This window comes from Triturus cristatus, chromosome 5_1 (assembly GCF_964204655.1).
Source record: "Triturus cristatus chromosome 5_1, aTriCri1.1, whole genome shotgun sequence".
Taxonomy (NCBI): domain Eukaryota; kingdom Metazoa; phylum Chordata; class Amphibia; order Caudata; family Salamandridae; genus Triturus; species Triturus cristatus.
This window is the reverse complement of record NC_140587.1, coordinates 588,517,212-588,532,666: the sequence shown is the minus strand read 5'-3', so window position 1 is coordinate 588,532,666 and position 15,455 is coordinate 588,517,212. Positions and strand designations below refer to the sequence as shown.

General features: G+C 45.5%; 1 protein-coding gene across 1 annotated transcript in view; it reads left to right on the top strand.

The window, feature by feature from the left end:
* MTFR1 (mitochondrial fission regulator 1) overlaps positions 1–15,010 on the top strand; it is a 310,359-nt gene extending 295,349 nt beyond the window's left edge. The window contains exon 8 of the mRNA XM_085605528.1: positions 10,316–15,010. Coding sequence (XP_085461654.1) covers positions 10,316–10,381 — 66 coding nt within the window. The 3' untranslated portion in view covers positions 10,382–15,010. The remainder of the gene's footprint in view (positions 1–10,315) is intronic.
* Positions 15,011–15,455: the final 445 nt, after the last annotated feature.

The window sequence follows — 15,455 nt, the reverse complement described above, 5'->3', positions numbered from 1 at the left end:
CTACGCTGTTCCTCGCGTTACCTACCTGCCTCAGATGTTCACAAGGGGTAACAATGGAAGCTTTTCACTTTGCCTATCCGTGCCAGCTTTTCCCACTACCCACCACTGGTGACTTCTCGCGCGTCTCATTCGCGCCAACACCTTCCGTACTTCACTAATGCTAACTTGAATTCAGTGCCCATTCGTTTGTTGGCCTCTCCGCAGTCAGCGTTTGTAAACAGGTGCAATTTGTTATTGTTTTTAGGTCTCGCCTGGCGCAAAAATTAAACACGCGCCACCATTCCCAATGCCCCTGTCCCGGCTGCACATGTCGTCCCGACTCTAAAACCAGACGAGGAATTAAGACCTTAAAAACAGTAATGCTAATTACAATCCCCGGCTTAGTCATCTGTCAAGAGGTAAACATTTGTTGCAAGCACTATTTCCGGAGTTCCTTTTAACCCAGAATATCCTGCTTTTCATGAACATGCCGGACTCGTCTCAGGTCTGCATCTAGCAGCAATTGGAAATGCGTCCTGTCCTCCGCGATAGTCCGTGTGTTTGGTGTATATGAACAGTAAAATAGAGCCTGAGCAACAATCCGGGTCCGACTGCGACAGAAAATGGGTCCGGTCATTGGCTTCTTTTGATTTCATGGTGCTCCTCTGCAAATAAGAACTATGGGTAAATGGCACGTGCGCAGTACAGATGTTGCCTCTAACTCCCTTCTTTGGCACTTTTTAAGCAGACCAGGCCAGTGTGCATGCAAGAGGAATAGCTGACACCGCAATAAAACAAGCATTTGCAATGCAATAGGTCTCGCATTTACGAGAGTTTGAGCTATTGGCATTGCAAATGACAATGCCATTTAGTTGTGTTGTTTTTAAACTGATAAATAAAATCCATTGTCATTTACAATTCCAACAGATTAAACTCTGCAAATGCGAGACCTATTGCATTACAAATGCTTGTTCTGCTTGTTGTGGCACGTATTCTGCATATTAGAGCACCATAGTTAAAATAAACATTTAAAAAAATATTATTGTCTCAGTCAGATCTTATTGTGTACAGGTACGAGAGTGTGAGCAAAAAAGTGTGTCTTGTTACCGCGATTCCTAAGAGATCCTGGAGTGTTGTGGGGTGCCTAATCATTTGCTTCTCCGCGAGTGTGTAGGATAGCAAGTGAGAGACTATAGCTAGTCGGTCGTGGGCAATATGGTGGTAGGAAGGCTTAGCCCCTATACACCGAGGTCTTATAATCCTGTGCTTAGTTCGGTGTATGTGCAGAACCCCTGCAACATAGCGCGATCAACGTTTGGTCTGGTACTTAGTCACGAGACCCCTGAGTAGCACTTGTCCACAATACCCTCTCACCAGTTTTGGAGATGTCCGTGGTGCACGGGGTTTACCTCCTATATTTGAGTTCATATAGGTTTTTCAAGCTTGAATTTTAAAAGGTTTAGTTTTGTTTGTTCTTGACCCAGTGTTGCGCTACCGTTTTCCTTGCTTACATTATAGTGCCTATAATGGCAATTAACATTGCTGCACCTAATTGCACCGCAGTTTCTGCTCATTTGACCCAGCATAGAGTCCCAGTTGTGGGAGCGGATTTTAAATTTGTCATAGAGGCGGATGCTGCTTTCCACTTCAAGGTTTTTTACTCCTGGGTTAAGTTTCCAGCTGTTGATGGAAACGATAATTTCTTTCATGAATATGAACGTGGTGCGATTCCACAGGTTTACCGTCCATATCGTGTACTTGAAGTTCCGTTGTCAGCTTGGGAGCATACCATATGGTTCAATGGCGCCCTTCCTCTCCCTGTTTTAGTGGTCCGTCTCGGCCCCCTATCAGTCGACGGGGCCACATGGCCCGTTTTGGCGGGATTTACACCACATCCTAGTTATCTTGGTGTTTCACACACAGAGTTGCGCATATTACACACATCCTTTATTCATATACACAGAAGTGTTATTCACTATGTGTCTCGTAATGTACCGGCAGCTCCGGCTGGTGCCGCTCTGCCACCTGGGCATGGTGGTGTGGTTATTAGTCCTATCATGGTTAATTCAGTGATGGGGAAACTTCCTCAGAATAGGGATGATTTTCTTTTCAGGTTGGCCGAAAAATTTGAGCAACTCGAAGCTGTTTTTACACACACTTCTCCTATGGATGAACACCGGATCCTTACAATGAGTTTACCAAAAGGCCTAATTCCCAATCTGGCTGATTGCACCACTTGGGGGGAAGGTGTTTGCGGCAGTTTATTTGCTGTATTTTGGCACCCCCTCCATGACCGTGCTTCCGACGGTTCTTAAGAAGGTTCAAGATGAACACAGGGCAGAGGCCGCCCTAGAGTTGGGGATGAGATTAGTCTGTGTGTTCCCTATTGTCTCTGACATGATTCTTGTGAACATCAGGGGTAAGCAGTTAGCTTGCAGGTGAGTCAACGCCTGGAAGCAGTGGCTGACTTGGATAAACAACGTGAATTGCCAAAGATTATTGTGAACGTATATAAATCCTTGGGGCGCACTAATCAGGGAATTAGACATTTTACTCAAACGCAGAATAAGCCTTCATCTGAAAAGGAGGGGCATACAGTCTTTCCTAAAAAGGCTTGGAATAGAAATCAGCATCTGAAATAGACTATTAGTAATGGATTCCTTAACTTAGAATTACCCCAGGGCGTCAGACTGGATCCGGATAATTTTTCTTCAGCATTACCCCTGCGCGTCGGTAGGTGGCGTTGGTCAACTCCGCATTGGCATTGTGATCGCCGGAATGATGTTGCGGTAACTACTCAGACGCCACCCCTGCGCGCTGACATCAGCTCTTTCTTTTTCCGCGCCTGCTAGCGCATATCTGGTGAGAGCGGTGCCCTTAGTCTTTTTTGACTAGAGTGTTTCCAACTTTTTGTCGACTTATTTTTTCGAGTTGTTCAACTCTTAGTGCAAAGGATGTCACATCGTCGGACCGTTTTTCAAACCTTGTGACTCCTGTCACAAGTTGATGTCCGTCATGGACCCACATCTTGTATGCCTCTGGTGCCTGGAGCGTGACCACAACCCGAAGTCATGCTCCGACTGCCGTGCCATGAACCCGAAGTCTTTGCGGGAGCGGTTCCGAAAGCTTCTGGAGGATCGCATTCAGCTCCGTGCCGTTTGAGGTCCCGGTCGAGAGGGAGGTCGTGGGACCGGTCGCATTGTCACCACCATCACTCCTCTTCCAAGTCTTCGTCTTCGGGTAAGTCGAAGCACAAGAAGAAGGCGAAGAAGCACCGTCTCTGTTCGCCTTCTCCCCATCTGTCGGCCGACGCGAGATGCGGAAGGTGGTCGTCCGGCTCCGCCTGCGGAGCCTGTTGGGTCGACTCCGAGCTTCCTTACCCTCCCGGGAGCCGAAGCGACCCCTGCCCACCTTCGTAGCTTAAACGAAGCCCTCCAATCCATCTTTGGGCAGCCCGACTCCGCCAGCGCGCCTTAGAGCCCTGTTGACTCGGCTGGGGGTTCTATGCCTTCGATGCCAGCAGCTTCAGCCCAGCAGGGCCCCAGGGATCCAGGCCTGGTACCAGATAGGCGCCGGTCGACCTTACGACACCTCCCCTTCGACATGGACACGGAGCTGGACTGGCGTCCACTGCCGCCGACCGGTACTTTTGCACCTCTGTTCTATCCTGGCGTTCCTCATCGCCCTGAGTAGCAGCCAGAGGAGGGTGAGGAGGACTGGGAGGGGTCGTTTGACCCTGTGGCAGACCAGCTGGAAGTCCCGGACTGGACAGAGGAACTGGGTTAGGCCAGTGGTCTGGATGCATTTCCAGACCTTGGCATGCTTTTTCCCCCTACCGTGGCTACGGAGGAGGGAGCCTCCTACGCTGTGCTGTTGCGTAGGGTGGCTGAGGCCTTGGGCTTTGAGCTACCTATGGTGGCATTCAGGACTAACCTCCTGACTGAGGTGCTTCAAGCAGCAGCAGCCTCTTAGGAGTCCCTGCTGCCGTTCAGTGAGGCCCTCACAGACATCCTTCTGGGTACCTGGTCCAGGCCCAGCACAGGGGCTCCTGTGGATATGATGATTGTCCGACGCCACTGCCCGGCCCCGGGCATACTCCCTTTTCCTCTCCCAACACCTTACCCCTGAGAGCTTGGTGGTCCAAGTGACCACGTCTAAAGGCACGTTCCCTACTGCTCCCCCAGATAGGGAATCCAAGAAGCTGGATAATTTTGGGAAGATGTTTTCTTCCGCCAGCTTAGGACCGCATGTCTCTTGAACCGTTACACCCACTCTGTGTGGGACACGGTTGCGCAGTTGCTGCCACAGTGCCCGGAGGAGGCTCGTGCCCCCTCTGCAGCAGCCTCCAAACCTTCCTAGTCTGACATTTCAGGGCCGCCAGTGGGCGGCAGGATCTGCAATTACCTCCCCCACTGGCAGAATATCATGTCGGACTGGTGGGTTTTGCAGGTAGTCCGAAGGAGCGACTCCCTCCCCTTCGAGACTACCCATCCCTCCATGGCACTTACATTCCATTGCATGTCAGAGGATCACCTGGCCCCGCTCAAGCAGGAAGTTGTGGCTCTTTTGGCCAAGAGAGCCATCAAGCGCGTCCCTGTGCCAGAAGTAGTTTGTTGCTGCTACTCCCACTACTTCCTGGTGCCCAAGAAAGACAAAGGCCTGCTTCCTCTGGAAGGAGAAGTTCAAAATGTTAACGTTGGCTCAGGTCCGGTCTGCCCTAGGCCCTGGAGACTGGATGGTAGCGTTGGACTAGCAGGACGCTTATTTTCACATCCCCATCCTACTGGCCTAGAAGGTGTTACTTACAGTTGACTGTAGGCCACGAGCATTTTCAGTTTATGGTGCTCCCCTTTGGCCTTACCAGCGCCCCTCTGGTGTTTAACAAAGTGATGGCGGTGGTCGTAGCTCATCTGCGCAAATCAGGGGTTCCAGTCTTCCCCCATCTCGACGACTGGTTGTTGAAAGCAACCTCGCCCCAGGCTGTCGTCGTTCACCTCCAGACTACAGCGGACATCCTGCATTCGCTGGGGTTCACACTCAATGTGCCAAAGTCGCACCTGAACCCTTCTCAGAAGCTCCTTTTCATCGGAGCAGTTCTGGACACAGGGCAGTTTCGGGCCTATCCTCCCGAACAGCGAGTCCAGGATATTTGGACTTTAATATCGATGTTCCAGCCTCTATCCTGGATTTCGGTGATGACCCTGAGGCAGCTGGGCCTCATGGCTTCCTGCATCCTGTTGGTGGATCATGCCAGGGGGCATATTCGGGCTCTGCAGTGGGAGCTGAAGTTCCAGTGGGCGCAGCATCAGGGGAATCTGTCCGATGTCGTCCAGATCTCGGCGGGGACTGCACATCAGTTTCAATGGTGGTGCACGAACCAGGATTGGTTCAACGGCAAATCGCTTTCCCTTCCCCACCATATTTCACAATGGTGACAGATGCGTCACTCATGCGATGGGGTGGCCATATGGGAGAGGCGGAGATCAGAGGCCTCTGGTCTCTGGCAGAGTCCAGGCTCCACATCAACCTTCTGGAGCCCTGGGCGATTCGTCAAGCACTGAAGGCATTTCTTCCTTCTGTAAAACAGAGTAGTTCAGGTGTTCACAGACAACACTTCCACCATGTGGTATTGCAACAAACAGGGCGGAGTGGGGTTGTCGACCCCGTCAGGAGGCCCTTCGTCTCTGGAAGTGGCTGGAACTTCAGGGCATGTCCCTGGTGGTTCAACACCTGGCAGGTTCCCTGAATGCCAGGGCAGACTAAGTCAACCGCCAGTGCTTTGATGGATCACGAATGGCGTCTTCACTCAAAGGTGGTGCAAGATCTCTTTCGGCAGTGGGGAGAGCCTTGGTTAGATCTATTCGCCACCAAAGAGAACGCGCAATGTCAGCAGTTCTGCGCGTTGGAATTTCCAAGGTGGCACTCACTAGGCGACGCTTTTCGTCACGAGTGAAGTTGCGGTCTTCTATACGCCTTTCTGCCTATACCACTTCTGCCCAGAATGCCGAAGAAGTTCAAGCGCGACTGGGCCCAAGTAACTCTTCATGAACAGTCCGGAGCCACAAGAGTCTGGTATCCCGAGCTCTTGAACATGGCCATCGATCCTCTGATCAGACTCCCCCCTTAAGGAGGATCTTCTGTCGCAGCAGCAGGGGACGGTCCTCCACCCGAACCTGTCCAGCCTCCACCTCCTTGCGTGGAGATTGAGCGGCGACAGTTGATAGCATTTGACCTTCCTCCTGAAGTCTGTAGTGTTGTCTTGGGAGCCAGGCGTCCCTCTACTAAAACAGTATACGCCTGTAGATGGAACAGATTTGTGGCATGGTTCACAGCAAAGGCTGTGGATCCCCTTTCTGCCCCCGTTTCTGAGGTTCTCCTCTTCCTGCTTTCTTTGACTCAGCAGGGCTCTGCTCTGGGAACCCTCAAGGGCTATATTTCGGCCTTTCTTCGCCTTCCTGATCAGCCTTCTCTATTCAAGTCCCCTATTTTAAATCGTTTCCTTAAGGGCATTACTCACCTGTTTCCTCCTATTCCTTTCGTAATGCCCCAGTGAGACTTGAACCTTGTTCTGACTTACCTTATGTGCGCTCCCTTCGTTCCGCTACATAATTATCCTCTCAGACTCTTGACCTTAAAGACTGCTTTTCTGGTTGCCATCACCTCTGCTCGCAGGTTGAGTGAACTTCAGGCTCTTTCTTTTTAAGCCTCCTTTCCTTGCTGTTCATCCGGACAAGGTTGTCCTTTGAACTCGACTTTCTTTTCTTCCCAAAGAGGTTACACCTCTTTCCACATAGGACAGACCATCACTTTGCCCACCTTCTTCCCGCAACCTTCTAAAGAGGAGAGGCTCCACCGTCTGGATCCAAAACGTGCTCTTTCATTATATCTGGATCGCACAAAGCAATTCCAGGTGGATGATCAGCTCTTTGTTGTGTGTGTTTTTTTAATTTATTTATATATAGTGCGAACTAGACCCGAGACATCTGGTATCAGAGCACTTTACATGAACACCAGTTTCGTTACAGATGAACACATTCATTTTTGTTGCGTGGGGATAGGATAGGGTATATGCTTGTAGAGCGCTCGTATGCCGTGGCGTCTTGGTGCTAAAGGAAGAGAACCTAGTGAGGCCTGTAGGCTGTAACATTCACCTATGTTGTAGCAAACAGCCAAGTCTTCAAGGCTCTCCTAAAAGCCAATCTATTAGGTTGAAGATGCATGGCTACAGGCAACAAGTTCCATAGCTTTGCCGCACGGTGGGAGAACGCTCTACCACCCCATCTTGCCTTCCTGATCCTATCCAGGCAAAGAAGATTCAAGGTACCAGATCTTAGCGATCGGGCCGGAATGTAAGGTCTAAACAATATGCGCATAGCCCTAGCACCTCCTCCGTAGAAAGCTTTATGGACCAAACATAAGGCCTTAAACTCTATGCAAAGCTGGATTGGAAGCCAGTGCAAAGTTCGGATAGCCGCAGAGGTAGGCTTGCCTCTGGGTATATCCAAAAGTAATCTAGCAGCAGCATTCTGCAATGATTGAAGCCTGTTCATTTGGGACTTATTAATTCCCAGAAATAGGCCATTGCAGTAATCTAACTTGGAGAGCAAAAGAGCTACTACTACTAATTTCTGTTGTTCCTTCCTAATGAAGGGAAAAATCTTCTTCAAGGTTTTAATTAAGAAGAAACAGGAAGAGGTAAGACTATTAACTTGAGCCGAGAAAGTTAAATTACAATCAAAGATAACCCCCAGATTTCTGATCTTGGATGCAGGGGTGGGACATTCCCCGGCTATAGTTGGCCACCAGGAAGCATCCCATTGAGGTTGCCCCTGGCCAAATTCAATAACCTCTGTTTTGTCGGTGTTTATTTTTAGGAAGCTATGATTCATCCAAGATATAATCTCCTCCAAACAGGCATGAAACCTAACAGCCGTGTTCTCTGGATGTTTAACCATGGAGATTATAAGCTGAGAATCATCGGCGTAAGATGTTAATTCAAAACCATGCCTCCTAATCAGACTGGCCAGTGGCAACATATAGATATTAAAGAGGGTAGGTGACAGTGCGACGCCCTGGGGGACTCCACAGGGCAAGAAAAAGCTCTCCGATTGCAAACCCTCCCAACATAGGCTCTGCACTCTCCCATCTAGAAAAGAGGATAGGAGGGACAATGCTCAACGCCCGATACCCACATCTTGGAGCCGCTGAACCAACACTGTGTGGTTCACGGTGTCGAAGGCTGCCGACAAATCAAGCAGAACCAAGACTGCATTTCCCCCTTGAGCCATGGTTCTGCGGATCTCTTCTGTAACTACAATCAGGGCAGATTCAGTAGAGTGATTAGATCTAAAACCATGCTGAGTTACATCCAATATTTCATTGGTCTCGAGGTAGTCAGTCAAGGTTCTGTTCATTGATTTTTCCAAGATCTTAGCCATTATGGGCAGGCCGGCAATCAGCCGGTAGTTCTTGAGCTGTATGGGGTCTAGTGTGGGCTTTTTTAAGATAGGCCTAATAGTGGCCATCTTCCAGCATGCTGGAAAGCTGCCTAGCTCCAGAATTTGATTAAATAATGGCGTTAGTACCTCCCGAAGCACCGTGGCTGGACAGGGGTCTTTAGATGATCCCGATTTTGAGGAGAGAAGTAAATCACCAACTTCCTCTCGCCAATCATGGGGAAGCTAGTTAGTTCCCTCGAGGATGGTCTCACTGTCGCCTCTGAGTATCGTACTATATCTGGGAGCTGGCAGGCTTCAAGAAGGTTGTCATAGATAACTTGGACCTTATTTTGGAGATAGTGATTTGTCCAGAATCACAGGATGTTGAGCGTCGTTGCCGAGACTCGAACCCGGTTCCCCAGGTCCGAGGTCGACAGCTCTAGCCGTAAGGCTACATCCTCTCCCCATGAGGCTATGTGGGCGCCAAGAAGGGTCGGACCGTGCAAAAACCAACCATCTCTCGATAGGTCGTTCTTTGCATTAAAATTTGTTATTCCTTGCCGAAAAAGGAACCTCCAGTAGGGTTTTCTAGCCCATTCCACCAGAGCGACGGCAGCCACTACTGCTTTGGGACATGGAGTCCCCCTTCATGACATCTGCCGGGCAGCCACGTGGGCTTCATCACACACCTTCACTAAACATTATTGCCTGGACAGCCAAGTCCGGAGAGACGACTCATTTGGCCGCTCCGTTTATCAGGACTTCCTGGTGTGAACTTGGTTCGCAGAACCACCTCCGGGGTTAGTATTGCAGGGGTATCTATTTTAAGATAAGGAGTCCATAACTAAAAGTCTCTTTCAGATTAACAAGTTACTTAACTTCGGTAACAATATATCTGTAAGAGACATATATAAGTTATGGATTCCTTACCGCCCCACCCATCCTTCCCCTTCTGCGAACTGACTTCTAGAGAAAGGGACTCCCTTTCAGGGCCCAAGTTTTATGCACCATTGGTCAGTGTCTTGCATGGCTCTGCGTTTCTGGTGTGGAATGTCGTGTAAAGAATTGATGTCAGCTTGCAGGGGCGGCATCTAAGTAGTTACCCCGATGTCATTCCATCGATCACAACGCCAACGACTAACGCAGAGTCGACTGACACCACCTATCGATGCGCAGGGGTAGTGCTGAAGAAAAATTCTCCAGATACAGTCCGACGCCTGGGGGTAATGCTAAGGTAAGGAATCCATAACTAATATATGTCTCTTACAGATAGATCGTTACCGAAGGTAAGTAACTTGTTCTTCTGTGTACTCTCAGCCTTTTTTGTGACTGATGTTCCTGTGTACACTCGGCCTTTTTGGGCATAGTGGAATTTTAATATGTGAAAGTGCTGCTCGACATCCAACTCCTTCCTAAGGTAGGAACTGAAGTTGTTTACTGAAATAACAAATGACCACCGGTTGATAGGGGATACAGCCGATATCGTTAGTGAGACAATTGGGTGGATTGATGATTTGTTGTATATAGCAGCTTGCAGCATGCAGGCTCCAGACTTGAATCTTGAGGCCCTTTATGTCCTCTATCCCAGGTTGCTGAGGTGCTTCGAGATTTTTGTAATTGTAATATGCAATGCGTGCAGTGTACTTGGTTAATATAAATGAAACAATGGCGGTACATAAATACAAGTGGGCTCACCAGGCGTAAAACATAACACAGTTGGGTATGATTAACTGTGAATTGCCTTTGTTTTTTTAGTTCATGAATCCCTATCTGCTTTACAGGAACTCATTTCCAGAACAAAGCGTTTAACAAAGTTATTATTATTTTTTGTTAACCAAGGTAAATATAATTACTTACCAGCATGAAATTTAAAGTAATTTTTTCTCTTTTTTTTGCAGTTTGGACCACACATGCTGAAGTCTACCGGGAAGATGAAGACTTTAATTGAAACATCTCAATCCTGATTTTATATTCTCCTGATTACTTTCTACATTAATTTGATTTCCCAGGAGTTTTATTTGGCCTCGCCATTGCTGCACAAAGCTTCATTGAGTTGAGGAGTTCAGTTTTGCTGTCAAGTGGGTTCAGGGAAGTGGAACTGATTTTTTTTTTTTTAAATAGAAAAATAGGAGTCTGTTCAGCAAGGAAGTTCTTCCAAGTTGGTGTATACTTCAAAGCTTACCACTGTGTGCCTGTGCACGTTGGGCTATTTCTGAGAAAGGTAGTTTCCCCATCGATGTGGTTTGTTGTTTTGGCTCTCCACTGTGTGGTAAGGTCATTAAATTGATCGAATTAGACACCATTACTTTGAGACAGAGGCGAGGGTAAATGGCTTCGCTTACCATGTCTCAGATTTTGTTGTAAAGAACGGCAGGTGATGCATCATTCAGTTATTTGCACTTTCTGTTTTACTTTATTGTTTTTAGGGGAAAAACATATGTAGGGTAATTTGTTCCCTCAAGCAAATCACACAGTTGAGCCCAAAGTAGGAGTATTCACAAATGTAACTTGCTGTTAATTTTTAAGATCGGGACTGATTTGCAGAATGCAGTTAATTACTGCAGTCGGTGACCTCGTCCACCATGGTACTGTCCACTGTACATAGTCCTACATATGTAATCCTTTTTATTTGTTATAACATAAAACAAAACAATAAAATGGGCGACGGAAAAGAAAGGAAGCATTTTAACTTAAAAATGATTGCTGGCGCCCCTTCAGGCATGGGTAACCTACATACTTGGGGTGGCCAGAAGCCTTAAAAATCCTCACGCATCCTCTCGTCTGGTTTACTTAAAGCCTATGGTGTAGAAACTGAAAATGCAGCGTCTGCTTTACTAACACGCGTACGCGGTGGGCTAAGTTCCAGTGGCATTCCGTCTTGTCTTCCATTCTGGTACATTATGAAGGATCTTTTCGGAAGTGACATGGAGGTCCTGGACACGCATGAAAGCATAAAGGTGTGAACTGACTGACACACTGTTGAGGTGAACGACGTTTCAAAGTAGCTCTGCACACAGATATTTCTGTGATTTAAGAACTAACACTCAAAGTAAATATTTATTTCAGATTCTTTTAATCTAAAGAACACAAATGGACGATAAATAACATTTTAAGAATACATATCCAAGTATGTTTACAAAAGTTTAATGTACATTCCAGTTTGACAAAGACATATAAAGTTTTAAACACTTCTTGTGAGTCCTCCTAGAACGCTTCCTTATCGTCCTATCTAGCCATGTCATTCTCTTTGACCCAATATCCAGAATTACTTGATTTCTTTACAACTCCTGCCTGCCTCCTCTACATCAGCAGCCCTGTGCTATATTAATCCAATTTCCTGAATTCCATATAACCCTTACCTTCCTCCTCACCTCTTTGACATCACCAGCGTTGTACCCCACCGATCAGAATGACCATTTGCACACAGGGTTAGAACCCGACCTGGCATAGTGCAATCTAGACCTTTTACGTATGTATTTGTAGCAACTGGATAGTGGGCACATTGGGAGAGTAGTTGCTATATGTAGGCTCATTTACACTTGATTGCCTTTGTTAAAAGGATAACACCAAGAAATGGCCACTGATAAATGCATTGTTCCCACAGATATATTTTTGGGCATCTGAGCCTTCCCTGTTTTTATAAAATTTTACAGGCATTATTGACAAAGGTCCTAAAACCTACATTTTAGGTAGAAGTTTTGTTAAAGTATTTGCTGCTAAATTAATGTTTATCCTGTATTCTTGTGTTACTTTAATGCATAGGAGTGCCAACGTTTCGCTGAAATAAGTTTTGGCTGTGTTTTCTTTAATGGTGCCAGTACTGTGCCTGTGCCACAGAGTGTTGTTGATTCAAAGATGTGTGCAAGCATATGTTCTGATAGTACCATTGCAAGCTGCAGTACATTGGTTATCGTGGTCACCAATTCACACATCATTAAGCTTATAGAAACCCATTCTCTAATTGAGATTTTAAACTTGCTTCCTCCATGCGACTGGCAGGGGAAGTGAACCGCTTTGATTCGCCCTAGAGCACTTTTAAGATGGCAGAACAAAACACTTTAAAGATATAGCTTCTGCTGTGTGATATGTTGGAGTTTTGTCATGTTCCCCTTTATGGGTGACTACGCCTTTGCTTGTTAGGTCATGATTTGACAATGATAGCATGACATGAGGATGCAGTAGACAATGACATATGGGTATTGCTGCTATCAACTTCTAAGTAATGTGACCCGAATGAAACTGCAGTATTGCAATGTCATAATTAAAGTATAACACTGACTGTTAATTTAGTTGAGGTGTAACTGTTCGACGTTACACCTACTTTAGAATTTACAGTTTCTTGGGACTTGATTGGCAGACTTGTTTGTGCATCTAATTTAAACTAATGTGGCCCAAAAATTACTGGCAGCTTTACATTCTTAGATCCCACTTCCCCGGATCTGGAAAGATTTATGCTTGTTGGTTGAACTTCAAATGGTGGAGAATCGACTAGTGCTGTAGATTTTCACCATTAGTATGTTTTGGAGTGTAAGGGTAACCAAAGGACGCTATGGAAGAATGTTGATGTAAAGTGCATGGAACACTCACAAACTCTAGGTTTTCTAGTATCACATCTTTTGCGTGGCTTCTCCCATCCTGGAATATATCTGAGGGCACTGCTGAAAAGGCAGGACTAAGTATGTTTCCTGGGAGGAATGTGAAGGGCATACCCCAAGATTTTTATGGGCTGTAATGGGCAAAGATTTCAATGAGCCTTCAGTTATCTGTGTAATTGGCTGATTCAGTGTACCATCTGCAGATTTCCATTTTGTGTGTAATTAAGGTTCATGGTTCTTATCCCTTCTTTTCAGATACATTTTTTATTGTCAACTAATATTTTTTTCATGCATGTCAAGAGTTTAGCTTCTCATATTTGGAACAGTGTACAAGTTTAAAAAGCGTTGGTATTTTAATGACACCTATTGCTTTGATAAAAAATAATTAGTACCATTGGGTAGTAAATAATACGCATAACAGAAACATTCATGTACAAGGTAGTTTTTGATGTACAGAAAGGACAGCCCTTATATTTACTCCCAGTTAAACGAGCACTATAACTATGACAACAGTTTTACTTTTGAGATGAAGTTTTGTCATCTCCCCAGCGACCTTACTCATTCTCGGCCAAAATTACCTAAGAATTGTGTGTGATGACGAAATACGTACTCAGATTGAGCTACTAACAGTAGATGAACATTTTTCCTCCAATGAGATTGTGCAATGAGAACATATGTACTGTAGTGTTTGGGTTTGATTGTTGTGTTCTTAATTTAATGCCACTTCTTTGTCACCGACATACGTTTAGTAGAAAGCCAAAATACGGAGATGTCGATATAAATACATTCCCCTATAAAGTGTGAAAGAGATCTAGAGGGTATTCATGTTAAAACGTCTCTTTTCAGTGGATGAAGCCGCCCTTTTGTGCTCCTTTCAAGAAGCAGTGACGCTTTGCCTGGCTGACACAAACGGATGGTAAACAAAACCACAACTGGTGATATCCAACAACGTATTTGTCTGGTGTGAGCGTCCAACTCGGGCCTTTCTTTTAAATTCACTATTTCAGATGGTTATTAGCTGTGCAAACAGGCTTATGACAAAAAGAATGTTTCTAGTGGATGTCTTGGAGTGGTTGAAGGGATAATGGAAGTAGAAACCTGGCTGCTATTCACCCCCTGATAGCAGGCGACACTGGTAAAAGTCATGAACTGTAAAATACGCTTTGTACAAAGAACTCATGAAAAAAGCATTTCGATCTTAGACATCAATTTCTGTTGGGTTTTTAAAAGTCAATATTAAGTAGTGTAAATATAAACAAACACTACGGGGTCATGGGTTCTAGTGATGTGAATTTGCTCAGTAATTTGCATCTACTCTTTAATGCTTAAAGGTTGCGTTTTGGCTTCATTTAAAAAAAATATTTTTAACAATTAATTTATTTGTTGTTAGTGGACGGATCACAATGGTTTTGTGTATCAGTAAATTCGCTCTGGGAGACCAGAGGTCCAGCAGGTTGTTATATAATGTGACCATAAACACCATTTAATGTTTCCGATGTGTCTGCAAACTTCGACTTTATAGTGAACACTACGGTTTTTTCCCCTCACTGCAGCTGTCTAAGCAGCACTTTGAGCTCTGTCGTTATAAGCATTTACTTTATGAAACAATGTGTAAAATATGTATTTAAAAGGCATTGAATTAATTTATAAATTCATGAATTAAATGGTTGCAAGAATGGTCATTTTTAATATGTACTATTTTGATATAAAACATGGCCAAATGAAATGGTTTATTTTTCATAAACTGATGTTTGTTCAACATTTTTAAACTGTTTTAAAATGCAAAAGTGTGAGTATTTTTAGTACCGAATGATGTCTTCTAAAATAATTTGTTTGACAACTAAAGAAGAGCTTTATATAGTGCTAAAGTGCAATTCAGAAATGGCCTGCATCTTATTTCAGTAAGGAACGTGATAAATGCTTGTGTATCACTACCTTTTTGAGCAAATCCAACTTACCCGTTAAATAAAAGGCCAGTTTAATACCACAAATATAAAACATATGTCTCTTTGGTTTTATTTGAACATCTGCGTATTTCAGTTGTGACATTACCAATAAACTGAGGCCACATCGCTTCACTGGACATTCAAATGTTAGAAAATTATGCCAAACACAACATGAACATTATTCTTACTAACAATGAAGCCCTGACTACCAAATCAGGGAATGCTGAAGTCTCTGATCTATGGGTTCCTTTTTCTTTGTTCCGGTCTTGCAGCTTTTCTTAATCCAGAACCCAGGGCAGGAAGTAGGGATAGTCAGAGTGGGCAGCAGATCTTCTTGTGCCCCCTCCCCATCTATTTGAGAGTGAAGTGTGTCTTGTTCCATTAGGTAACAGAGTAGGGGGTGGCCCCTTACACGGGGCCTTGCAGCTATGGTGTAGCGCTTTGAGGTCTAGTAGCGGGGACCCCTCCCATGGTCCCAATTGTAATGAAACACTTAT